The 26884-nt window shown below is 37.0% G+C and overlaps 1 protein-coding gene across 1 annotated transcript in view; it reads right to left on the bottom strand.

Moving 5' to 3' along the window:
• The window catches only part of txnrd1 (thioredoxin reductase 1), a 37992-nt gene extending 13023 nt beyond the window's left edge, over positions 1 to 24969 (bottom strand). Inside the window, 13 exon segments of the mRNA NM_001256471.1 lie at positions 1069 to 1225; positions 1442 to 1518; positions 2307 to 2396; positions 3523 to 3748; positions 4532 to 4647; positions 5272 to 5414; positions 6869 to 6988; positions 7968 to 8040; positions 8917 to 9039; positions 12112 to 12221; positions 15637 to 15697; positions 17292 to 17470; positions 24835 to 24969. Coding sequence (NP_001243400.1) covers positions 1069 to 1225; positions 1442 to 1518; positions 2307 to 2396; positions 3523 to 3748; positions 4532 to 4647; positions 5272 to 5414; positions 6869 to 6988; positions 7968 to 8040; positions 8917 to 9039; positions 12112 to 12221; positions 15637 to 15697; positions 17292 to 17470; positions 24835 to 24913 — 1554 coding nt within the window. The 5' untranslated portion in view covers positions 24914 to 24969.
• Between the last annotated feature and the right edge of the window lie 1915 nt (positions 24970 to 26884).

Raw genomic sequence — 26884 nt, 5'->3', positions numbered from 1 at the left:
CTAGTTTATTCTGAATATGTAGATATAGGACAGTGGGATCAGCACTATGTCATAAAAATCCTTATAAACCTTCTAAAAGCACCAGCAGAATGCCATTTAGCTCTGACCTTTTCTATATATAAACACTGTGTGGCCCTAAACCTCTACAGTGAAGATAAAACATTATTGATCTGGAATTAGCTGCTAAACTATTACTCATGAGGATGCATGAGAGCCAGGTCATATTCTAGGGTGCATCTGAAGGATGAAGTAATAAAAGAGGCAGCATTTGCTGTAGATCTAGTAAGCAACCAATAAGATGTTTTCTTTTAAACTGAAAAAGGAACCAGCTGATTGGTTGCTAGGGGTTTCTAGAACCAGAGCAAACTTTGCACATGCCATTACTTTATAACCAACAGCCTCTAAGAATTGGTGCAGAAATGTACATCTCCCTTTATGTTTACTGCACTGCAAGAATTACCTTTATATTCAAAGTAAGCACTTTCTATATAACTTGATATAATATTATTTGTATCAGCATCAACAGAATCCAAAGTATGAGATCAATCTTCATAGCATAACAATAACCATACACAAAAACAGCCAAGGTCTGTAAAATGGCTAATGACATAAAGAAATGAAGCAAAAATATGACATTTTCTCCTTTATTTCCCAATCACTGTTGTGTAAGCCTTTAATAAATAAATAATTGGATTCTATGCTATCAAACAGTTGTTAGTGAATGCCTGTTACTGACACAGTGTGTGTGTGTATATATATATATATATATATATATTATACCACATTTAACCTGTTACACAGTGTATAATGCAGAATCTAGGCACTCACATTAAATTATCAGAGTGTAGATACTACATTTCTGGGTTCTTGTTTGTTCTGTGGGGATACAACAATGATCCCGCTTGTTTGTGGCCACAGATGGAAGGGTTAAGTACACTCAGGTGACCAAACACCTGGTGATTATTACTGTTTGTTGCTTCCCACTGACAAAAAAGGAAAGCACCACATGCAAAACAAGCAGAACCCTTCTACAAACCCATGCTATTGCAGGAAAGGTAAAGCACTGACCTTTACAGTTGAATCTCCATAAAGCCTCCTGGCTAGCAGACGACCTGCTTGGATGGCTACAGGGGTGAGCTCTAGTTTGTCTTGTAAGACATCTCCAATCGCATAGATGTAAGGCACATTAGTCTGCTCTTCATCATTAACTGGGATTTTTCCTGTTCTGAAAGATGCAAAAACAATACAAAATATGTAATTCTAATATTACAACAGTTTTTTTTACCTCTAGCCTAGACATTTATTCAACTATTGATTCCAATCTGCAGCCCTCTTCTTAAAGAAGTGTTACATTGAACACACACTGCCTTATTTTTCTCCTTTATCACATAGCATGTGATTATAACTATATTCTTATTAAACAGAACTGTGCAACGCTTACTTTTCATTTATCTTTACTCCAGGAATTTCAAGTCCAATATTCCTTGTGCATGCATCCCTCCCGATTGCCAGCAGAACCTGCAAAGCAGCAGTGACCTCTTGTGACCATTGCTTTATGAAAAACATTGCTCGGTAACAGAAGAAAGAGTAGAAAGTGGTAATAATGGCTATTCAGAGGGATTTATTATGTATTATGTACTTTCGTAATCCCAGTATATAACCAAGGTAATGCTGAAAAGATCGAATTTGTGTAAACTGTATAATACACTTTATGTAATAACATAGAGTTTTAGGGGAATATTTATTAATAAAGACAAACATCACTGATGATTTTGCCCATAGCTACCAATCAGGTCTTTGCTTTTGTTTTCCTTTAGGAGACAAGTCTAACTGCTGATTGGTTGCTATTGGCAACATCACTGGTGATGTTCGTGTTCATCCAATGTTAATAAATATGCCCCTAAAAGCAACAAGCATTAAAACCTTGAGGTTTATGATTACTTCAACCTAAAGTATAACCTGCTTTCTGCACTCAAAGTTTGATGGTAGTTTTTTCCAAAAATAATTTTTTTTCAAAACAATATAATCATTACTAGTCATCTATATCACAAAACACTATAATCATTACTAGTCATCCATATCTGCTTATCTTTATGTAGACAAAAGAAATCCAGTTGTAAAGACCTTTTTTCTTAAATTACTGTGCCAATAAATAACCTGCAAAGTTTTTAGCACATTAAAGATTTGAATTAACATGAGAATAAAATGGTTCAATTTTGAGGAAAAAAATAGGATTTACTGAACTACATTTGCAAACTGTAATTGGATTAAGAAGACTTGGTGATGTTGCACTGAGGATCACTTACAGTGTTGTATTCTTCTGTTGTCTCTGCGCCATCAGATGCTTGTGATGTTACCTTTAACCTCCCAGGTGTGCCTGCTTCTATTTGTTCTATCTGGCAACACAAACATCAATGGCAATGTTATTTTCAGGAATGAGCGCACAAATACTATATATAATGGAGGCTTTTCAATATTCCCTAATAGCAAGTCAAGTACATCCATCTATCTCTAATGTATTTCTGCTCATCTGAACATATATACAGGCTTCTATCCATGGGAACTATATGGGTCAGGCTAATAGGTTTATAAAAGTAAATCTAATCATCTTATGGTGTTGCATTCATCACAGTGCATGTATTGTGGTACCTAGGGTCAATAGCAATCTCTTGCTGCTGCAGCTGAAATCAAATTTTCATTATTTCCTACAGGCACATAATACTAAAAAATCATGGACTTTAAAAACAATACAATGGAATGCCTGTCTCTACTCATCAGTGCCAGGGTACTCAAGTGTTTGTTTAGTTAAAATGTATTGCCCTTAAAGCAAAGCAGGGATTCTACCCATTCAGGATCTAATAACTGAAGGGATTGGTTACATTAAAATCTATGTAATATCCTCATCAGACTGACCAGTGTCACACAAATGAACAAAAACAGACTTTATTATCAGTAGTGAAAACCTAATAATATATATGCTGCTGACTGCCACTTTTTTTTTAAACTAAAAGCAGGACCTTGTACATCTGCTATATAGTGAAACAGCAACATTAAATGTTATCTATTTCATTTCTAAATATACATAGCTGATGCATTTACAGTCATATAAACAGCTATGCAGGCCAGATACAGCAAGAGATTTATGAGGCTGAATGAATGATAAAACTGCATCGTGTCTGCCCTGATTGTACGGCTTTATCTGAACAATCCCTTATTAGCATAACTTCAAAAGTAGCTGATTCTGAAAGCAACCCACTTATATGGCTTAGATTATGCTCAGTATTTACATATATTATCCTAACCTACCCCATCAGACATGATATCACTCTATATGGATCAGGGTCCTTTATTAAATCGCCTGCATTAGTGGTCAGTCAATTATTGTTTACCTACTTAGGGCTGTGGCACATGTATCTCCCCCATATGACATCCCACCGGCGAGAATATAAATCGCCGGTGGGATGGCATACGCATAAAACCTGTATCACTTAACTGAACAATTTCATATTACGGAGGAAATACCTTAGTTGGCACACATTGTTTGATGAATTTCACTCCATGCTCTTCCATGTATTCACCAATCATGTTTGCCATTTGCTGGTCAAAACCTCTTAAGAGAATGGAACGCACCATGACGGTAACATCTAGACCAAGTCCTGCCAAAAAGCCAGCACATTCCAAGGCAACATAGGATGCTCCAACAACCAGAGTCTTCCCCGGACAGTAAGGAAGTGAGAAGAGGTCATCGCTGAAATAATAATATAACATTTCTTTAGCACAGAAATAAACTGTAAGTGGATTGATTTGACTGATTGATAGTGAGGCAAGTACTATGCAACTGGAACTTTAGTCCTTCTCAGTTGAGCCAGATGCAGTTCCATTAAAGACAGCATACTAGTGTTACCCTACATACTACACTAATCTGACTGTTAGAAACATTTTCCTGACAGTCAGGAAAGCATAATGAACTGAAACATTAATTTTTTTAATCTGTGGTGGAACAAAACATTCCGGTAAAATGTTTAATCTGAAATGGCAGTTAATTTTTTAAGTAGTTCAGTGAAAAATAACAAGACATGATAAATCTGCCCTGAATCTTAATGTGGCCCTACACTGAAAGATCTGAAGACCTTAATTCATTCAACTCACTAGGCAAACTGCTATAAGTGTGTTTAGGCTGATGCCACACATAGCGTATGGCGTAACTGCTTGCCGAAAATATCGGCATACGCTCCTACCTGTGCCTGCACCGGAATGAATGGAATATGCTCGGGTGCAGGCAAATGTAGCCGAAATACGCATAAAAACGCAAGACTTTACATTCTCTCGCGTTTTTATGCTGATATCGGCTACATGTGCCTGCACCTGAGCATATTCCATTCTTTTCGGTGCATGCACAGGTAGGGGCATATGGTGTGTATGGCGCATATTTTTGGCAAGCGTTTTTCAGCTTGCCAAAAATATACGCCTGGTGTGGCATCAGCCTTAAACAACAAACAAATACTTTCAAGCGTCCCTCTTAGCTTTGTACCTTGTAATGCAGTATTCCTTGTCTCCGGGAATACCTAAGTATCGTGGTCGTTCACCAGTGGCAATGAGAAATTTTTCTGCTGTAAAATATTTCTCTTTTCCTCTACTGTTTGTTGACTTGAAAAAAAATAAAGAACAATATCAAAATTGTTTTAAATTTTTAATTAGCCCTTTTTTGAAAGAAAATGTTTGAAGAAAGCAATATATTGAGGTATTTACCAATTTAATTTAAGTACAGTATGTTGGGTTTATTACTGTTACTTAATCTGTTACTTATATATATATATACATACATACAATCCTTTTCTTTCATGTTAGTTGAGCAAAATAAACTTCACTTATACCACATAAATTATTTAAATTCATTTTCACACAAGCATGCTGGTGCATGACACTTTTAGACACTTTTAAGGCAAGTTTTGTATTACCCCAAAATCTTATGTACAGTATGTGCCAAAATGGATGACCTAATGCCTATTCTGCACAATGATAAACTGTGAGTAAGTAGGTTAAATTTTAGGAGTGCAGGGACATCTATGAAGTGATAAATGTAAAGTGAAAGTAATTGACTGTCCCGCCTCTATGCCTCAGATTTACAGCTCCGATTTTTAAATACATTTATAACAGGTATGGAAGATTTAATAAAAACATAACTTTATGTTTATTTTGCACAGAACTTTTATTATATAACTTTTTTTGTGTTTGACGGGTCCCCATTAAAGGACAGTGTTCCCACCCTACCTTGATTGTATGTGGTTCTACAAATTCTCCGTAGCCATTTTCATACTTCACGTTGTTTTGCATTAGGCTGACTCTGTAGTTAAAGTTTAGAGAGCCAATATAGTTCAGGACAGAATCTGTCATTATTTCCCAGTTGTGTTGTACTGGTGGCAAAAAAACAAATGCAAGGTCAATAAATTAGTACCTATCATCTTTTCCAGTATGAGCAGGATTCTGGTAATTGTCGTTCAACAACTTTGAAAAAATGCTGAATGCAGGGCATCCCTGGGCTACACCAACTAAGTATGATCATGTCAATAAAATCACACTTTTAGACAAACACTGTCTATATGTTACTAGTTTCCATCATGTAAGATTATGTCATATAATGTAGTGAAAGGTTTCAGTTCCACAAAAAGTAGCTGAAGCTAACTTGGAAAATTATTAGACTGCCAGGAGAATACTTGTTCATGGCATAAGAATGTGTCACTTTAACACATTACATAGCAGTTCCAGTGTTTTTTATGAGATTTAATATAGGATCTCTCCCAATTATGGTCAGTAGACTTTTGTATGAACTGAGGTGGAGGTGTTTTCATAGAAAATCTTGGTTGGGTTTATCCTAATTTGACTAAATCCCAGTGCTTAGGTGTCTAGTCCTTATAAACATTAAACACTTAGGCCCCAAACCATATGGTTTCCCTTACAATCAGCCTTTTGATTTACCTTTTGAAGTTGAATATGCAAGGGCAACTGCTCAAAAACTCTAAACATTCCATCCAGAGTACTGTATATAATAGCAATAATAATACTCACTTTAAGGTTATATAATATATAGTAGATCACTTAGGATACAAATATAATATATAACAGAGCATTATAATTACATGTTTTATTATACTTCCTTAGTTATATTTTAAAAACCGAAACCCAAGGAGTCAGTTATGGCCAAAAGTGCAGCCACGGTCCCACTAATTTCCCTGCAGTAAGTTGCACATAAAACCACTTCATTAAAGGTACTTGCATCAAAATCATCCAGAAACCAGTCATCCAGAAAGTTCTCCAAATACAGACACTGCCATTTTATACTTAAGCAATTCTTCAGTGTTTATAGATGTATTTTTTAATCTGTTATAATTAGACGGTACCTTGTACATAAGCCCCTTAAGATAAACAACTCCCATTGTACAAAGAAAATATACCTTAATTATATGTAGAACTTAGATAGCATTTTGGTGTTGATAAGGTTTTTCCCTATGGCCAATAGCACACCCGCAGTTTAATCTGGGCTACCACGGGTGAAGAATTTCCCCAAAATACTTTCCCACCAGCAACAAATCACTAGTGGGAAAGCATATGCTGTGCTTTGTTTTCTGAAGCTGCCCAAAGATTCCTTGCGGTAGCTCAGCTTTAATCACAACCAACAAATCTCCCCGTGTGCCACTGGCCTTAATCCAAGTATATAGAGTCTTTGTCTCATTGATAAATGACCCCTAGAGAAAACCTGTTTCCTTATATTACCCTATAGAGTAGGTTAAGGTTTATCTTTAGCCACATACAATTATAAGAAATCTGGGACAACAAAATTGTCTAAAAGAATGGTTATATTGATACATACTATTGTCTTCTATCTGCCATCCATACTTCTGAGAATCTTTCAAAGCCTGTCTTAGTAAAGCCGCTTGATGCATTAGTTTCTTGGGAATGCAGCCTACATTTACACAAGTTCCTCCAAGACCTGATGAAAATAAATATTAAAAGCAATATGAACAGTAATGATAATAAAATTGACAGGGTACTTATTTATCTGGCTTAGAAATAGCACTTCCTATTATTGTCCAGAAGGTGGTGACTGAAGAATGAAGATGATTTGGTTTACTATGATAAAGAAGATACGGAGGCTGGTATATAATGGATGGATAGCACAAAATTGACTTTTTTTTTAATATTAAAATGCAAAACAATTCATCAGAATACTATATAGTATCATAGGCTGGATTACAAACAGGTTTATGCATTTATATCACATACACATACATATATGCAGCTGTACATAATGTGCTTTTAAACAAAGGGGCTGTTTATAATGTATAGCTTTACATGGGGTAGTCAGGTTAATTTGATACCTTACACCATGATTTGCTAAAATATGTATTCATAATAATTAATTTTGCGTTTCTCCGTTCTGATTTATAATCCATATTTCATAAATTTACCATGCACCTGCATCAGTAATAATTTACATTTTGATTGCTGATGCATTACCATGGAACTCTCTTGATTATATTAACCCAGTCCTACAAAATCAGGATCTATCTATCTATTATCATTATCATCTAAAGTGCTAAAATGAGTAACATTATAAATGGTGAAACACAAGCAGCAAATGAGACAGTGTATAAGCTACAGCGCTGTGAGTTGCAAACTTGCAGGCCCTTAGATTACCATATACTAAGCAGTTGTGGCTAAGTACAGAGCTACAAAACTTATGGCATGGTGTTGCATTACCAGTACTGCAGCCACATGGCATAAATGAATGCTCCATATTACATCTTATTCTGTTTTACTGGGCACTAGATGGGTGCCTAGAAAGTTTTGTGCATAATTCACATATAGAGTATCCATACTGTCAGTATTCATTTCTATGCAAACACACAATATATATTAGAAGGTGGTATGTGTACACATGCATTTTGAAAGGTCTTATGATGACATACCCCATTTTGTGCCAAGGGGTGTCGGAGTCACAAAGTCTAGTACCAGCACTTTCTTGCCATAATTTGCAGCCTCCTGTGGAAGGAACAACAAGAACTGTAAGAATATAGTAAATCCACATCATATATTTTGTTTTTGTTTGTAATGCTGAGTTGAAGTATCCTTACCAGCCCTACACAAATTATATAATCTCAAGCAAAACATGCAAAGTCACCCTATTATTTGCTAAGAGAAAAAATGGTTACATTCTCGAATACAGCTTTAAGATATAAAGAAAGAAATAATGCTAAAATACAATTGCCAACTAAGATGTTTGTATTTGTTATTTCCTGGCAGGCTTGGGAAGAGGATTTTCATGGTTTTTCTCTGAGCTTCTGGACAATATTTTCTGCCTTCTCGGTCACTCCTGAACACTTTGTGGGGCTTAGAAACCTGCCTAACTGATTGATATCTGGTAGGGAAAATCCTTTTGGGAGATTGATCTGTAAAGGCTATCCGTGGGAACTGAATGTTGACCGAGGAGCCAAACAATTGTATCCCGTTATTCAAATTTGGTGTACCTCCTGATTATTTTGTGACATTGCCAAATCATCTGATCTTTCAGTTGTATGGGGAATTTAAGACTACATTTTATAACAGCTAACAAGCCACAGTCGTCATTATAATCCCTTATTACCTGAAGTGTTATAATCCCCTTACAGAAGTAAGTAGTTTTATGGTCTACTGGCAGATAGAAAGACCCAAAGATCTGAATGATATAGCCTTTGGCGCAGCAGGAACAACCTTGCTAAAGGTCCCCATACACCTTAAGATCCGTTCGCTTGGCGATGTCGCCAAGGGTGGGCGATATCGGGAGAATCCAGGCTAATTCGATCGTTTGGCCCTGGGGCCTAATAGAAAACTTTTTTTTGTTGAGAAAACTGAAAAAAAAATAGTTTATTAACAATTTACCTTGGAAGCAGCTAGTCCTCCTGATCCCCCACCAATAACTATGAGGTCGTAGTCATATCCGCTTCGATCAGGGTTATCTTCTTTAGTTTCCAGAAGTTTCTGAAACAGGTTTTCTTTAGACAACTAGGATAGAAATTGGGAAAATAGGCCACAAAACAATTAAATCAATCAGGAACACAAATGACAATTCTAACATAGAACCTTAATGTAAAAATGCAATGCTAGTGACAAGTATAATCTCATTTAATTTTATAGGAAATGTGGAATCATTTTCTGTCAGAAAAAATCTACAGTATCGTCTGACTCAAACACTCTTCCGGTGCCTTACATATATTTATGGGATGGGCATTTCATCAGAAGCACTTGCAATGAAAATAACTTTCTGACACAGATAAACACCCCAAGGGGATAATTTTAGGTGTGGCTTTAATTCCAAGGATGTTGGGAAATTTGAATAATTGAATTCCTCGGATATACTGTGCTGACCCACACCCTAGCCCTGTGATTACAGATGCAAGATGCATTATATATTGGCAAGTCTCGGGAATCATTAATGTTTTAAATTTCGCAATGGTTAAAAATGAAGTTAAATTACTACCTGTACAGGTAATAACTTCACAGCCTCACCTTAAAAAATGCTTACACTTTAAGTTTAAAATGCCCACACAGGACTTAGAACCTAATAATATAATAATATAGGCAGGCACATTAACTTTATGGCTTTGTGAGGTTTCTTTTTGTTTTTCATTTCGTAAAATGAATATGTTGCAGCTTGGTTTTAATGAATGTGAAAATTACAAATATACTAAAAAAATAAAAGTAATATAAAGCAGTCATGAAAATGAAAGTTTAAGGTTATGTGGAATCTTTAAAAATGATTAATTATTATTGAGTTAAATGTATATCAGAACTACCATCACTCGCCTCAGGGGTTAATTTGTTGTCTTATTCTGGATTATCGAATGTGATTTAGTAGACGGGGGGGCGTCTGAACATAGAAATAACCATAATGTCACCGCTGGGGGTGCCTTATTTATTGTGGCTTTAATGGTTTGGCTTTTTGTTCATCAGCTCTCCAGTTTGGAATTATCTGTTTGTTAGGGTCCAGTTTACCCTAGCAACCAGGCAGTGATTTGAATGACAGAAAAAAGAGAAAGATAAGTAATACATAGTAACAATAACAATATAATTGTAGCCTTAAAGAGAATACATTTTTGGTTGCGAGGCTTAGTGACCCCAATAACTGGTTAGTATTTTAAATTGCAAGCTGGAAAGAAGCAGAAAGGGTAGGCGTATCATTCAAAAACTATAGATATGTTCCTTGAATGCTTCCAGCTAATTGCACACTCTAACTCACCTTTAAACCTTAAATGATAGGTGTGACAGATACAGTATGAGCTGACAATAGAGATAATTTCCACCTCTTGTTATAAGGTTACTCTAAGGTCAGCAACTGGCCAGAAACCTTGGATAAAAATAATTCAGATATTTTTAAGTTTTAAGTTATATTATTCCCCTCTTAGCAATCTTTCCCTTTATCTGCAGGCTTTGTGCTGGAGTCATTTTTTATTTATAGACAGTTAGCTTTATGATATCATTGGTGTGTGATCCTTTTGTCTATTTAAGCTAACTGTCTTGAAGAACAAAAATATGACACGAAGGCTGTATGTAAAGATTTATAAAAAAAGATGCAAATGATCATTATGGTTAACATCTATGTTATTTTGCTGATAAACGTTATAATAATATGCAATTCCAATGCAGTGATACTGTTTCTAGCATCAAGAGCATTCATGTCTGATTAAACTGAGATTCCTTTCTTACACTAGAGTTTATTGCTGTTAATAATTGTAAAATAAGAAGTTACAACGTGTACCAACTGTCATAGCTGTTTGTAATCTGAACGCTGATCTGGTTATCATTGGTTAGAATGGCAGCATTCCTTGTAGGCAAATGACTAAGGGGGTGAATGTTCTTAGTCAGACATTAGGCAATGATCCCTCTAGACCAAAAGTTTTTACAATCATTACTATTTGCCTGTCACAATTCACACTCTTTGAGTCATCAGTGTCATCGGATTTATATAGATTCTAGAGAGGATCTGAGTAAAATAGCTTGTTTACTTTGGATTGATTAAGTACACAAGGCTCACTTTTAAATCTGGCCACACATAAATAAAATTTACATTACAGCATGAAAACCACTGCAGACCACTCAAGTTAAATTCTGGTGACCACATAGACACACTGGGCCTGTGCTCAGTCTGTTTTTTTCTTTTGGCTTATCATCTCTCATATATTAACATCATAGTTTTGATTGTCTTTATTGCAATCATGCCCATACACAAACCACTAATCATTAAAACTGGCTTTAAAAGCCAAAACTAAGAAAGAAATAGAAGAGAGCCTGACTAAAACGTAACAATAATTATTAATATGAAATAATGAACATTTTCCACAACACTTACATGTTATACTTTGTTCACATCAGCCATTGCCCAGAGAAGCTTACAATCTAAGATCCCTATCACACACACACATATATACACTATGGTCTTACATTCTAAGCTCTTTTTGGGAAGGGTCCTCTTTTTTACCTCTTGTATTGGTTATTTGATTTTTTTAAAAATGTAATCTGTATGTTCATTGTATACTCCCATTTACTGTACAGCACTATGGAATATGCTGGTGTTTTCTTAGTATATGTTAATAATTAATAATAATGATAATAATAATGGTGAGTTTTATCAAAAGGCAATTAGCCTGCCTGTATGTTTTTGGAGTGGGGGAGAGTCAGAGGACATACAAACATTTTGCAAATGGTGTCACAACTGGAATCGAAACATTATCCCTAACAATAAATGTAACCTTGTATTTAATTTAGTTCTAGTTAATAGTAGAAACTTTTAGAAGACTAGCAGAATAGAGAAGCTGAATAGAAAGGTACATATCTAAAAAAAAGCCCTAATAATAAAAATACAGCTTAAGTACAAAGTGATCATTCACAGCACAACACTAAATTGCTAGGCAGGCATTAAGAGCAGTTATATGTATGCACCAAATTTATCAGCAAACACTGCCTCTAATTCAGAAAAGGCACTGAGAAATATTATTGCACAAGAGACCAAAAAGACTCCTACTCCTTTGTAGCCATGAAAAAGGGTACCTTAGGTACCTAATGTTGAACATATCTTACCTTTAAAATGTCATCATAGTTTCCTATATGCTTTTCCTTCACAAAAACACTGGGTAAAGATGTTTCCATGGTTTGCTCATATAGCAGTTCTTCCAGTTTGTGCCCGTTCTCTGTGAAATCAAACAGTGATCTCTCCATTTATAAACTATTACAATCAGACTTGCCAAAAGAGGTGGAGAATTTTTATTTCTCAATAACTGTGCCACTCACTTCCTATAAATCATGATTCAATGACTGGCACAATACCAGCTTTTTATAAAACATGTGAGCAACAATGACGTGCCACTTAGTACTCATCTTAGACGATACAGAAAATATCTCGCATGATTCCAAAAAGGTATCCGTTTCGCAAAAACTGGCCCTATATTTCTGGTGAAATAATGAGGGATGATTTTTTTTTTTAAAAAAGTAATGACAAGAAACATAATTTTCAGGAAAGGTGTAGTCAAAGGGGAAGTACACCTTAAAAATCTGTAGCAGACTACAGGGTACTTGCAATGTCCCACTTTCAGCATTTCTTATCAGGTACATATTTGTGCTCTGATTGGCCATGCTAATTCTTTACCCCTCCTGACCATTTAGCTTTTTGCCTGATTTGCTCATTCCTAGGGGCTGATTTACTAATCCACAAACGGTCCGAAGGCGTCCGAATGCGTTTTTTTCTTAATGCTCGGTATTTTGCGATTTTTTTGCAAAATGTCGCGACTTTTTCGTAGCGTTACGACTTGCGCAAATTGTCGCGACTTTTTCGTAGCCTTCGCGCCGAGTATGAAAGTTTCGGATTCATTCAAGCTTCAGTATCGTGACTTTTCTTGGGCCAGGTTGGAGCTGCAGAGTGCCATTGAGTCCTATATGAGACTTTCCTTGGGCCAGGTTGGAGTTGCAGAGTGCCATTGAGTCCTATGGGAGACTTTCCTTGGGCCAGGTTGGAGCTGCAGAGTGCCATTGAGCCCTATGGGAGACTTTCCTTGGGCCAGGTTGGAGCTGCAGAGTGCCATTGAGTCCTATGGGAGACTTTCCTTGGGCCAGGTTGGAGCTGCAGAGTGCCATTGAGCCCTATGGGAGACTTTCCTTGGGCCAGGTTGGAGCTGCAGAGTGCCATTGAGTCCTATGGGAGGCTTCCAAAATCATGCTAAGTCTGAAAGTTTTGCCCGCAGTTTACGAGCCCTCAATACGAAAAAGTTCAATTCACGCAAGTCGTAATGGTTACGAAAACGTCGCGACAATTTACAAAAAAAGTCGTAACGGCTACGAAAAAATTGCAAAAAATACGAAAAAGTCGCAAAATGTTCGTTTGCCAATCGGAATTTTTCCCATTCGGGTTCGTGGGTTAGTAAATCAGCCCCCTAGAGTCTGCTTTTTATCATTGCTGCTACTTACATCCTCGCATAAGAGATAGTTTCTGTGGCAGAAACCCTGGGATTACCTTTTGATTTGTTTACACCCAGGTCCTATTCTTAGCTGCTTTTTTTTTTTGCCTGATTTGGTTATTTCTAGAGTCTTTTTATCATTGCTTCCAGATATGTCTCTGGGAATCCTCACGAAAAAAATATCCATAGTTTCTGCAGCAGAAAGCCTGGTATCCTAAAAGGTCATCTTTTCATTTGTTTACACCCGGTTCCTATTCTTAGCTGCTTCTATCCCAAATTGATATCTGACCAGGGCTTGTTCAGATATTCATTGAACATAAAGAAAAAAGCCCTTTATCCTGATTTTTTCTCTGACTTTTTTTCCATAATTTTAGTTTTTTTACTTATCATTTCAAGAAATATCTAAAGCTATATTTGTCACTGGTGTTAATACTCCAGCAGCAACTAGCAGCAACTGTGCCAGTAGCTAAATTTAAGTTACCAGATTGTATGAAAAATCAGGGACATGTCTAGAAATCCAGCTAGAAGACCTGCCTGCACTGACTGCATTTTAATTAAATTAAATCCATTTGCTATCAATGCAACCTAGCAATTTTTATTTACTAGAATTGTTCTTGGGCTTTTTTTAAAGGCAAACTAAACCCTAAAAATGAATATGGCTAGAAATGCCATATTTTATAAACTAAACTGACTGCACTAGCCAAAAGTTTCAGCATCTCTATAGTAGTAATGATTCAAGTCTTTACAGTTTTCATAGGAGCTCCCCATCTTGGATTCTTGGAACGGTCCGGAACAGCGCACATGCTCAGTGTGCTCTGAGCAGCTGTTGAGAAGCTAACCTTAGGGGTCATTGCAAATTATCAAGCAGAAAATGAGGTTGGCCTGTAATATAAACTGATGCTACAGGTCTGATTATTAAATTCTGATGCTAATTGCACTTTTTTCAGAGCTGCCATGTTATGTGAATCTGAATGAATTACTAATCAGCCTTTTACTGTTACATTTATATTCTATATATACAGTATATTGTGAGTCGGTCCCTAAGCTCAGGTAAGTGACAGCAACACAGAGCATGTGCAGGGAATCGGCAAAAAAGAAGATGGGGAGCTACTGGGGGCATCTTTGTAGGCACAGCTCTTCCCTGCTAAAGGACTGTGGTTGCCTTGGGCTGGTCCTGAAGCCCAGACATAATGTTTAACATTTATTTAGTTAAGCTTTAGTTCTCCTTTAAATGATTGAGTAAGCTAATACTACATTAATGATTCAGTGGGGAAAGTAAGGGTGCAAAACTTGTACTCCCTTTATCTATGATTTTTTCTAAAATAAATGAACAGTGTAACAGAATATTGTGCTTGCTATCAATTAGATTTTGCAGAGTCTTTCAACAAAAGGTACTGTATGTAACCATGCAACTTCACCTAATCACCATAGTCACTATAATTAACTACACAGAACTTCTTTAATAACTGACACCTGCTCACCTTAGTGTGATGCTCAGCATGACATAGCAAAATGTAAATGAATGTTTCCTTGTTGGTAAATCTCTCACTGTAATGAGGGAATTTCAAATAGGAGTTCCTGATGAACAAGTTTTCCGTCTTTAAAAAAAAGTTCCTTTAATTCATAACCAACAATTCTTCTAACTTATGACTACACCAGCTTTTCCTGTGACTTTACCTGGGGTCTGGGACAGCATTAGACATAGGAAGGACCAGGAAACATAGGAAGCTTCAATTTAAAATCAAACTATTTAAGTCACAAATATCCAACCTGAAGGGCTGCAGAAGCTAAAATTTGAAATTATCTAATACAATGATGTGTTATATATAATATAATGGTATTGTCTAGCTAAGGGGTGCTCTGTGGATCAGTATCTTCAGTAAATGGCAACTTGTGACCCTGATAGAACTATTTTCAAAATTAGAGTCTGGCATGTATCAGTATGCTGCCACCTGCAGACACACCCCTATGGTGTAGATTAGTGAAACTATACTTGATGGTCAAGAAGATCAACCATCATGCTTATGAGGAGGCCCAAAGAAGATGCCAACTAATAAGGATGAAGCCCTGGTACAAAATTTGATACAGGACCCCTCATTACTAAACAACCCCCACTAAGCACTAAGAAAACTTTTAAAACATAAAATGTCCTTACCTATTTGATCTAGTTCCACTGTCAGATATGTAATACCCATTTGGTCAAAATGGTCTTTTACCTGCACAAAGAACACAAACAAAATCATTCCAAAAATGCTATTCTTGGCACCGCAGCTCACTGCGTCTTCAGCAAATGAAAGGTAATATTGCATTATTTCTTTTCAATAAACCAACATAATGCACACATTCCAATATAAGGCTCTGTCCCTTCCAATACAGCAAACCCCCTGTAAATAAGGTTATTATAAACATATTATAGTCTTTAATACTGAATTTTAAAAGCATGTGATATAACTTGTCTTGCTAAGTAAAACTCTATGTAATATTCACCTACATATATAAGAAAATGTATAAAAGACTATTTGTAAAAATGTTATGTTAAACAACTTCTTTAGTTTTTTTTTGGTTTTTTTTATGAGTAACATTATAAAATTGCAAAGGCCACCAAATTTCCCTACCACAAGCTATATAATTTTTTAATATTATAACTTATTTTTGGGAATAATCCTAAATCCTAAGTATCTCTGGTCACTCTCTGTTTTTAGTTTGTACTGCCCAATTAAGGTTTATTTTTTAGATGACTGCACATATTGCTAAAGAACAGTAATTACCTTCATAAAATGTGTGCAGGAACTAACATGTCTGTAAGATAAGCCAAGTTTTCCTAGGGGCACAGTATTTATACTGTATGACCAGTACATCTTTATGCCAGAACTGTGAAAAATATGTATACATTTGCAAGATGGTATCATAAACAGACAAATTAGAATAGAGACATACAGTTTTCTTGTTTTAGAAATGGCCATAACGGGTCTGACTTCACGATTCTAGACTGGGAAAATAAACTAGGTCTCCTGGCATACTGGTCAGTCTCTAAATTTGTAAGGACGAGAACATCCACACAAACTTGCAGTTTGCCTAAGCTTTGCCCACGTTAACCCTAAAACCACACATTTATCCATTCCAGGCCCCACCTGTCCTGACAAACCCTGTCTACTGAGGTGACAAAAGCAAATTATTTACTGACTCCCCCCTCCATCATTTTTTACAGGGCTGTTTTTACGAAAGTTAACAGGTATCTTCCTATTGCCCCTTACCTGTGATTTACACATTAATTCTTGCTTAGTGACAAACATTGGTGCTAGGGTAGGAATGTTGTTGTTAAGACCCAATTTCAGCTATTCTTTTACTATTATTAAATCAGCAAAGATCTCCAGGGAGATAGCCATTGCATTGCTAGAAAGTAGCATATTATTCATTTTAAGCTTACCCACTTTTGGCTGAAGTTTGATTAGTATTTCTTTGGACCAAAAAAAATAGGATTTTGTGATAGAACAACATAGTTCTCAAATACCTCAACAAATCTTCTTCCACTTCTGCTTCTCTTGCACTTATGCACACCACAGTCAACTACTATACATTCATTTTTTTTTCTTTATATTTGTCTAATGGGAATGTAAAGCAATTATGCTTAATTATGCCCAGTTTTAACCTGGCCTAAGCTAACATTCAGAAGATGATATTTGCAATGTTCTTTATTGTGTCCCATAGCCCTCCACGACTTATCCATATCCTCCACGACTAAGCCATATTCTATCACACACTTATTCAGGTTTGTAAACAAAATATTTAAAAAAAATCAAGAGAAAATACTTTTGCACAGCTGTTGCATGACGTCTTGCTGAAGATAACCACATCACTGGAACAGATGTATTCCTCAATTTCGATTTTAAGGCCACTTTTATTCTTGTCTGTCCTCCATCCATTGTCTTCATTTTCATTAGTTTTACATTTGGGTATTTCTGGTGATTTACTGCTCTGATCTTCTAAGGCTGAATAGGACAAAATGTTATAGAATGCTTTAAGAAAGGCAGCCTCTTCTACAAACAGCTATTTCTTAATATAAGTAGTGTGAAGCCAAACAGAGAGAGTCATGGCATACACTCAAGCGGAAGTTTAAAATAGCTAATTCCACTGGCTATGTGAAACTCTTCAAAGCAACACAGACTATTAAAGGTAAAATCCCACTTTTTAAAATTCTTGGTATGTAACCCAACAGCCCGAAGTTCTAGGCCAGGTCAATCAAAAGTGTAGGAAGTCAGGATTCTGCCTGATTTCCCTATGGTAGTACAAAGAAATACAGTGAAATAAAGCACTCCTTAGTAAATAGGCCAGAAATTCAAAGGTTATTGTAGCACAGAAAAAAGTTTCATCCACAGGAAATTAAGTACTGTGCTTGTTATACTAGAGATTTATAGATGTTCAAAACAGGATTTACTCAAAACTCTAATGTCCACATATGTCATTTTCTCCTACAGTTATGGGACCTGTTATTCAGAATGCTCGGGACCTGGGATTTTTCTCTAATTTGGAACTCCATGCATCATCTACAGCAGTGCTGTCCAACTGGCGGCCCGCAACCCCCCTCTGTGTGGCCCCCCACCTGTCTGGCTGCTTTGATGGCTTACCTTTGAGTAAGCATTAAATGGTATCAGTACTGAGATTAACTGGCCCCCTGCATGGTTCTCACCTCAGATTCAGGCTGTAATCCCTCTGTATTGTTTAAACATGTAATCCCCTGTGTTTTTCACACCTTTTAATACCTGCATTGTTCACCCCCTGCAGTGTTCACACCTCAGGCTCAGACTGTAATCACTCACATTGTTCACTTCTTCACACCTCAGACATAGGTACTGTAGGCAGAGTATGGCACATACAGCCAGCATAGGGCAGGTAGAGTATGGGACACACAGGCAGCATAGGTCAGGGAGGGTATGGCACACACAGGAAGGGTAGGGCAGGCAGAGTATGGCACACACAGTCAGGGTAGGGCAGGCAGAGTATGGCACACAGAGGCAGCATAGGGAAGGCAGAGTATGGCACACACAGGCAGGGTAGGACAGGCAGAGTATGGCACACACAGGCAGGGTAGGGCAGGCAGAGTATGGCACACACAGGCAGGGTAGGACAGGCAGAGTATGGCACGCACAGACAGCTTAGGACAGGCAGAGTGCTTCCTGTGTGTGCCATACTCTGCTTGCCCTATGCTGCTTGTGGGAGGTGAACCTGGCAAGGGGTTTGTTGTGGGAGTTTGTTAGCAGTTGGAAATAGCCATTAAATGGTCCCTAAGGTGTGTAATTATGTACTGGGGGTTGCTCTGCTATCCACAGGGGAGGAGGAGGCATATGGAATTTAAGGGTATATCTTAATATGACATAATTCTTTCACATATGAATGATGGTTGATATCCCCACAGTAAGGACCAAGCATTTAGGATTTTGCTGTGCTACCACCATTGTGATAAAATAGGTGTGGTTTGAAGTGGGTGTGGTTTCAAAAAGGGGAGTGGTCAAAACTGGCTTCCATTAGCGGCCCTCCACCATGTATGCTAGAGAAATTCCGGCCCTCGGCACCGTAGAAGTTGGACAGCACTGATCTACAGGGATAAAGGGAATTGTTTTTAAATATTTGAATTATTTGATTAAAATGGAATCTATGGGAGATGACCTTCCCTTAATATAGAGCTTTCTGGATGACGGTTTTCTATACATGTTTGAAAGTCTAGAATTTCTGCCTTATTACCATTTAATCAAATATTTTAGTGAAGTTGTTGCATTTTGCCTATATATTTAAAATTGCCCAACTTATATGTAATCATATTTCATCAATGGCAATTACCTATAAAGATCCATATTTTGAAACATCTATGATAATATTCCACTCAAAAAACCATGTTGGGGCATACAATGGCCAGGTCCAGTCCAGGATGTGGCAATCTGACTGACGAAATTACTAGATACCAGTGCATTGCTGATTATTACTTAATATTACACTTATTTCTACTCCTTCTGATAAGGTATCAACAATATAAGGTTGCAAAGTCTGTCTTTATGATTATTTTTAAAATCATTCAGCAGAAGTACTTATTGTGGATTTTAAGTGTACCCTTGTAAAGCACTGGGAAGCCTGCAATAAGCAATAAAATGTAAGGATAATACCAAGATAATAATAACCTTGCAATAAGTTATATAAATAATATATGAAATACTTTCAAACCAGTTTGTAGTGCATAGTCACGCAAATCTAGTTTATATTATAGCAGGATCATTATCGTTGTCATAGATGACATAGTATAATTTGAACTCATACAGCAAGGGCAATCCCCTACTGCTCTATACTTTAGTAATATAGGTATGGGACCTGTTAACCAGAATGCTAAGAACTTGTTGTTTTCTGGATAATGGTTTTGCCTTGCTTTAAATCCCCATACATTGTATTGCTAAAAAATTAAATGTACTGTTTTATTACAGGTACGGGATCCCTTATCTATAAACCTGTTATCCAGAAAGTTCTGAATTACAGAAAGGCCATCTCCCATAGACTCCATTATAAGAAAATAATTCTAATTTTTAAAAATGATTTTCTTTCCACATATGTCATTTTCTCCTACAGTTATGGGACCTGTTATTCAGAATGCTCGGGACCTGGGATTTTTCTCTAATTTGGAACTCCATGCATCATCTACAGCAGTGCTGTCCAACTGGCGGCCCGCGGGCCGCATGCGGCCCGCAACCCCCCTCTGTGTGGCCCCCCACCTGTCTGGCTGCTTTGATGGCTTACCTTTGAGTAAGCATTAAATGGTATCAGTACTGAGATTAACTGGCCCCCTGCATGGTTCTCACCTCAGATTCAGGCTGTAATGTACTGTTTTATTACAGGTACGGGATCCCTTATCTATAAACCTGTTATCCAGAAAGTTCTGAATTACAGAAAGGCCATCTCCCATAGACTCCATTATAAGAAAATAATTCTAATTTTTAAAAATGATTTTCTTTTTCTCTGTATTAATAAAACAGTACCTTGTATTTGATCCCAACTAAGGTATAATTAATCCTTATTAGAGGCAAGACAATCCTTTTGGTTTTAAATTATGTTTAAATGATTTTTTAGTAGACATAAGGCATGAATATCCAAATTACGGAAAGATCCCTTATCCGGAAAGTCCCGGGTCCCGAGCATTCTGGATAAAAGGTCCTATACCTGTATGACAAAGTCTATGATGACCGGATGTTTCCGGGTAACAGATTTCATACCTGTACTGTATTACCAAACAATTGTAACAGGGTACATATTTGTAAAAAAAAAACAAAATTCATCTCAAGAAAAGTAAAATAGCTGTTTTTCTTAAACCACTGATTTTGTAATTAAGAAAATACAGGATTCCTTCTGTGACATCTGACAACTCATAAGTAATCATGAGCTATCAATAAACTTTTCTAGATATACCTGTTTCCCATTATTCGATCTACTTACTAATGCCAAGATATGTATTGGCTAAATGTTTTAGGGGATTTGTTCTAAAATGGCAGCAGTTCTATAACTAATATGAATTCTAGTAAACAACGTAAGGAGTGGAGTTGCAGCCTCCTACCTCCAAAATGGCCACAGACTGAGGTTGAGCTTCACATAAAATGACGACTCCTTTATCTGCTGGAGGTGTGGACCTATCAGTGGTGGTGGGCCAGTAGCGGGTGTGCAGAACGGCTTCCAAAACATTGGAGACATGAGCTAAGCATGTAGAATGAATTGTTTTGACAACATTTTCATATACAGGTATAGGATCCCTTATCCGGAAACCTGTTATCCAGAAAGTTTCGGCTTACGGAAAGGCCATCTCCCATAGACTCCATTATAAGCAAATAATTCTAATTTTTAGAAATGATTTCCTTTTTCTCTGTAATATTAAAACAGTACCTTGTACTTGATCCAAATTAAGATGTAATTAATCCTTATTGGATGCAAAACAATCTTATTGGGTTTATGTAATGTTTTAATAATTTTTAATCATTTAAACCATTGAGATACAAACTATGGAAAGATCCCTTATCCGGAAGACCCCAGGTCCCGAGAATGCTGGATAACAGATCCTATACCTGTATGTGTGCAAGGGGCATTTTGTTTTCATTGAGGCCTCATTCTACTTGTTGGCAAAGCCCACTACCCGGGGGGGGGGGGTACTAGTTGACTAATGAGTTAATAATTGACACCTATGGTCACCGCTAACTTAAAGGAACAGTAACACCAAAAAATGAAAGTGTATAAAAATAATACCAATATAATGTACTGTTGCCCTGCATTGCTACAACTGGTGTGTTTGCCTCAGAAAGACTACTATAGTTTATATAAGTTAGCTGCTGTGTAGCCATAGGGGCAACCATTCAGAGGAGAAAAGGCACAGGTTACTTAGCAGATAATAGATAAACCCCTATTATATGGGGTTATCTACTAGTTATCTGCTATGTAACCTGTGCCTTTTCTCCTTTTTTCCAGCTTGAATGGCTGCCCCCATGGCTACACAGCAGCTTATTTATATAGTAGCTTTTCTGTAGCAAAAACACCAGTTTTTTGCAGAGCAACAGCACATTATATTTTAATTACTTTAAAACACTTTAATTTTTTGATGTTACTGTTTCTTTAATAGTATGGGGCTCCTGGTTGTTTAGGCAACCTAGAGATTCAAAGAAAGAGGGGATACCTTCACCTGACTGTGCCTGTATTAGCGTCAATGCATTTTTGCAGATGACCAAGTCCTAATACACGTTGCAAGCAACACCTAAAATGGCACCACAATTGCAAGTTGTGACTAGTTTTGGAGCACTTTCTAGTAGGGACGCATGCAAACCACAGTCAAATATAGTATCTTTCAGCACAGATTTGGACAAATATCCAACCTAATTCAAATGTAACAGCATGCTCAGCAAATAAAACAGAGAAGGAAATAGAATCTTAGAAACACAATTAAGATTAGAATTACAGCTACCACCTATGTACTATTGCTGCCATCATAATATAGACAGAGATACACAGCAATACAACTGTGCAGCTATTTTATAGCCATGGAACTGTGGCCAAGGACTTTGAACTAAAAGGTATTGGACTGACTAAGCTGAGCAAGGTACAATTGCAGCAGATGTATGTTTGCAGGATAAAAGTACTACATAAACTTTTCCATAATATGCACAGATGTGTATAGCACATAAAAGGACTATAACTAAACCATGTGTGGGTACCCTTCAATTTAATTAAAAAAAAAAGGGATGGAAAAACTCTGTGGAGTTACAGATTATACCCAGTTCCTAATTGTATTACATACATACATTATATAAGGCATATAGTCATTGCTCAGTATGACTATATAAAAACATATAGAGACACACTTTTGAGCCTTTTAGTACACTTGAATTTCTGCCCAGGGTCTAAGTAAATTACCACTAATATCTTTATGTTTTAAAATAAGGAGTGCATTATATCTTATAACTCACACATTTGTGAGTCATGTGACTCACATCATCAAGCTCCCTTTATAAGTTATTTTACAGGTTATTCATGGCTTTTGTATAACATGTAGGGAATAATATAAAGATATTAGAAATCACCAAGGAGTTCCAATACCATATAAAGTCATGAGGCCACATGCCATATGCTTTTATATAAGCCATTCTCAGGAATTATGACAGGTTACTATCGACACAGCCTTGGTTTATTTCAGGCAGAAGAAGCAACCAAAAAAATACATTGTTTTAGCTCTGAGCACAGTTGTGCTCAGCTGCACTAAGCTTAGTTTATAAGCTTTTGAACTGCTCATAAACCTTTATAGCAAGGTGATCATACTCAGCAGCAAGGTACAGTAGCCACTCAAGACTCAGTGCAACATAATTTTCAAAAACATACACATTCACATGCATTGAACCTCAAAGGGACAGATAGCAGATGATATGTAGCACTCTGCTGTAGTCAGCGCCGGATTTCTAAATGACGCGCCCCGAGGCCGCCCCCATTCGGCGCCCCCTACCGCCCCCACCCGCAGTACGAGCGCGCATGCGCAAACCACCTCCTCCTCCCCTGCCGCCGCGCTGACGCGCATGCGCATGCGCCAAAGTTAAAACTCCCATACGGAGCAGTGGGGAGAGGTCCCCATTGCTCCGTATGGGAGCAAAATTTTAAAAATTTGCGTGCGGCGGGGCGGCATGCCGCCCCTATGTTTATGCCGCCCTAGGCCCGGGCCTTTGTGGCCTCGCCACAAATCCGGGCCTTGCTGTAGTTCTTCCTGGTCAGCAGGGTAAAGAATTTTTATTCTTTTAATCTAGGCTGTGCTTTTCTTTCCACTTTTCCTTCTCTATTCACTTCATCGTCAAATTGTCAGCTGCCTTAATAAGGGTATTATGTTATTTAGATCCAAGGGGTTGAGGGTGACATTTTTGTTTGGGGAGGCTTGCAATTGGAAAACATATACAGGTATGGGATCCCTTATCTGGAAGCCCGTTACCCAGAAAGCTCCGAATTACGGAAAGCCTGTCTCCCATAGACTCCATTTTAATCAAATAATTCAGAATTTTAAAACTGATTTTCTTTTTCTTTGTAGTAATAAAGCAGTACCTTGTAATTGATCCCAACTAAGATATAAATAATCCTTATTGGATGCAAAACAATCCTATTGAGTTTAATTAATGTTTTATTGATTTTTTTAGTAGACTTAAGGTATGGAGATCCAGAAATTACAGAAAGACCCCTTATCTGGCATACCCTTGGTCCCGAGCATTCTGGATAATGGGTCCTATACCTGTATTTATTTATGAATACAAATTTGTTTCTATTTGGGAAGGCTAAGCTCCCACTAAATCTGTGTTATTATGTACCTATGCTTACACTCATCATTTGGGTCATAGATTACACAGGGGAAAAATACAGGTAGTATACATTAAATAAATGACTGGATTATGGCAAACAGCCTCAATGCTCAAGATTATTATTACGGGCACAAATATTCTACTATTTTGTGCCTTACACCTTGCCACACATTACAAGTAAAGCCCTGTATATCAACCCTATAGTACTGCTGCATGCAGGAGTATATAAAATAAAGCACAAAATGGTTGTGTGAGTGCTGATCATTGCTGGATTTACATTGTACTCATTTAAATAGTTTGCTAACAGAAAAAGTTTGCAAGTAGTTCCCATCCTGTGTGTAGTGCTGTCTGCCCTACCCAAGCAAAACACTAATATATATATATATATATATATATATATATATATATATATATATATATATATAATTATACATTAAAGGTGTGTTCTGTAAAATATTCATCTCACAGCAAAATAGTGGTTCCCATCATCTTTTATGATGAAACTGTACCTGCTTTGTAGAGCCGCATGCTCTTGACTTGAGTCTGATCGACAAATACAGCTTTCCCTTTTTTCACAGAATTGCCCATTGTGAAGCTCTGGAACCATCATCCCCAGGAGTTGCACAGTGAAGCCAGAAGCTCTCCTTTCCGTTCTCTTATCAGCACCTGCTTGTTGACCTTAGCTACCACAATGACAAAGCAAAAAAACACAATGCTTTTCCTTCCTCTACAAACCACTAATAAAACCTTTGTACCTTAAGCACATCTATATTTCAGCCTTGCACAGAGACCTGTTGCACGATAATGTTATCAAAAAAATAATATCCTTAGTGACACAGCACTGGGCAAAAGACCATCAACACACGCAGCGCAAGGTGAAATACTTCCTGCATATTTGTTACATGGTGTACAGCTACAGTCCCTTTGTTGTGAGTTAATAAGAAAGCAATTCATCAATGGTTGGTGTGAAAGGTTGATGAAAACCTGCATCCTTTTTGCTGCCTCCCTTTATATATGTAGAGAGCAGCATCTGCTGGCCCTAGCTGGTTGCTGCAGTCTAGAAAGTTAAAATGCTGTTGGTGTAAATGGTTTTGGGGATAAAAAAAATTATATGCCATACTACGGTAGGGGTACTTCTGTAGTGGCCTAAGGCAGCACAAGGTACATATAAACATTAAAACATTAATTAAACCCAATAGGATTGTTTTGCATCCAATAAGGATTAATTATATCTTACTTGGGATCAAGTACAAGGTAGTGTTTTATTACTACAGTGAAAAAGGAAATCAGTTTTTAAATTCCGAATTACGGGAAGGTCATCTCTCCATAGACTCCATTATAATCAAATAATTCACATTTTTAAAAATGATTTCCCTTTTCTCTCTAATAATAAAACAGTACCTTGTACTTCATCCCAACTTAGATATACTTGATCTTTGTTGGAAGCAAAATAATCCTATTGGGTTTATTTAATGTTTAAATATTTTTTTACTACACTTAAAATATAAAGTTCCAAACTACGGAAAGACCCCTTATCCGGAAAACCCCAGGCCCTGAGCATTCTGAATAATAGGTCCCATACCTGTAGCATTTTTTAAATAATTAAGATCTAAAAGTCACAGCAGTTGCTGTCATTAATCTTGGAGGAACTGTACCTGCTTTGTAGCGTTGAATGCTCTTGAAATGAAATACAGCCTTCTATTGAGAAAACACACAGGCAGGATTTAGGCAAATATTGATTTATATATTCTTATTACAGTACAGGGTACTGTTTTATTTCTACAGAGAAAAAGGGAATCATTTTTAAAAATTAGAATTATTTGCTTATAATGGAGTCTATGGGAGACAGCCTTTCCATAATTCGGAGCTTTCTGGATAATGGGTTTCCGGATAAGGGATCCCATACCTGTACAAGATATCAGTATCATTGTATATTAAGGTTTTAAAGGAGAAGGAAAGGTAAAACCTAAGTAAGCTTGATCAGAAAGGTCTATGTAAATACAGCCATAAGCACTCACAGAAACGGTGCACTGACTTCTCTGTCAAAAAAAAACCGCAGGAAGTTTCCTCATAGTCTTACTAATTGAGCATGTACAACAGCCTTGGTCTTGGTACAGGAGCGAGGCATTATGGGAACTTTCTTTACAGAACTCAGTGGGTTTTTTTTTCTTATGAGGCTTCTGATCATCTGAATGGGAGAAATATGGGGAATCTTAAGGACACTATTGAGAGAACTGAAGGTATGCCTTTACTTCTCCTTTAAATGTATTTGCAAATTAATTGCTAGTAAAGAAGTAAATTCTAGGGGCCATTTACAATGCAACATAGTGTGCCCAGTGCAAAAAAGGCCACTATTGGCGTTCTGCTTCATGTAAATTGTTCACCTCTAGTATATAGAGAAAAGAGCAAAAAGAATGCACACTTACAACTGCTGCTGTGCAATAAAAGTACCTACAAGTGTTTATTTTGGAGTACAGATGAGTCACATGACTTGAAAGGTATTGCACTTGAAGGGATTGCTACTGAAACAATAGCCAGCAAATTCTACATCAGTGATCC

The sequence above is a fragment of the Xenopus tropicalis genome, chromosome 3 (genome assembly GCF_000004195.4).
Source record: "Xenopus tropicalis strain Nigerian chromosome 3, UCB_Xtro_10.0, whole genome shotgun sequence".
NCBI classification, from domain to species: domain Eukaryota; kingdom Metazoa; phylum Chordata; class Amphibia; order Anura; family Pipidae; genus Xenopus; species Xenopus tropicalis.
Note: the sequence above shows the minus strand (reverse complement) of the source record. Positions and strands in the feature narration are given on the sequence as shown.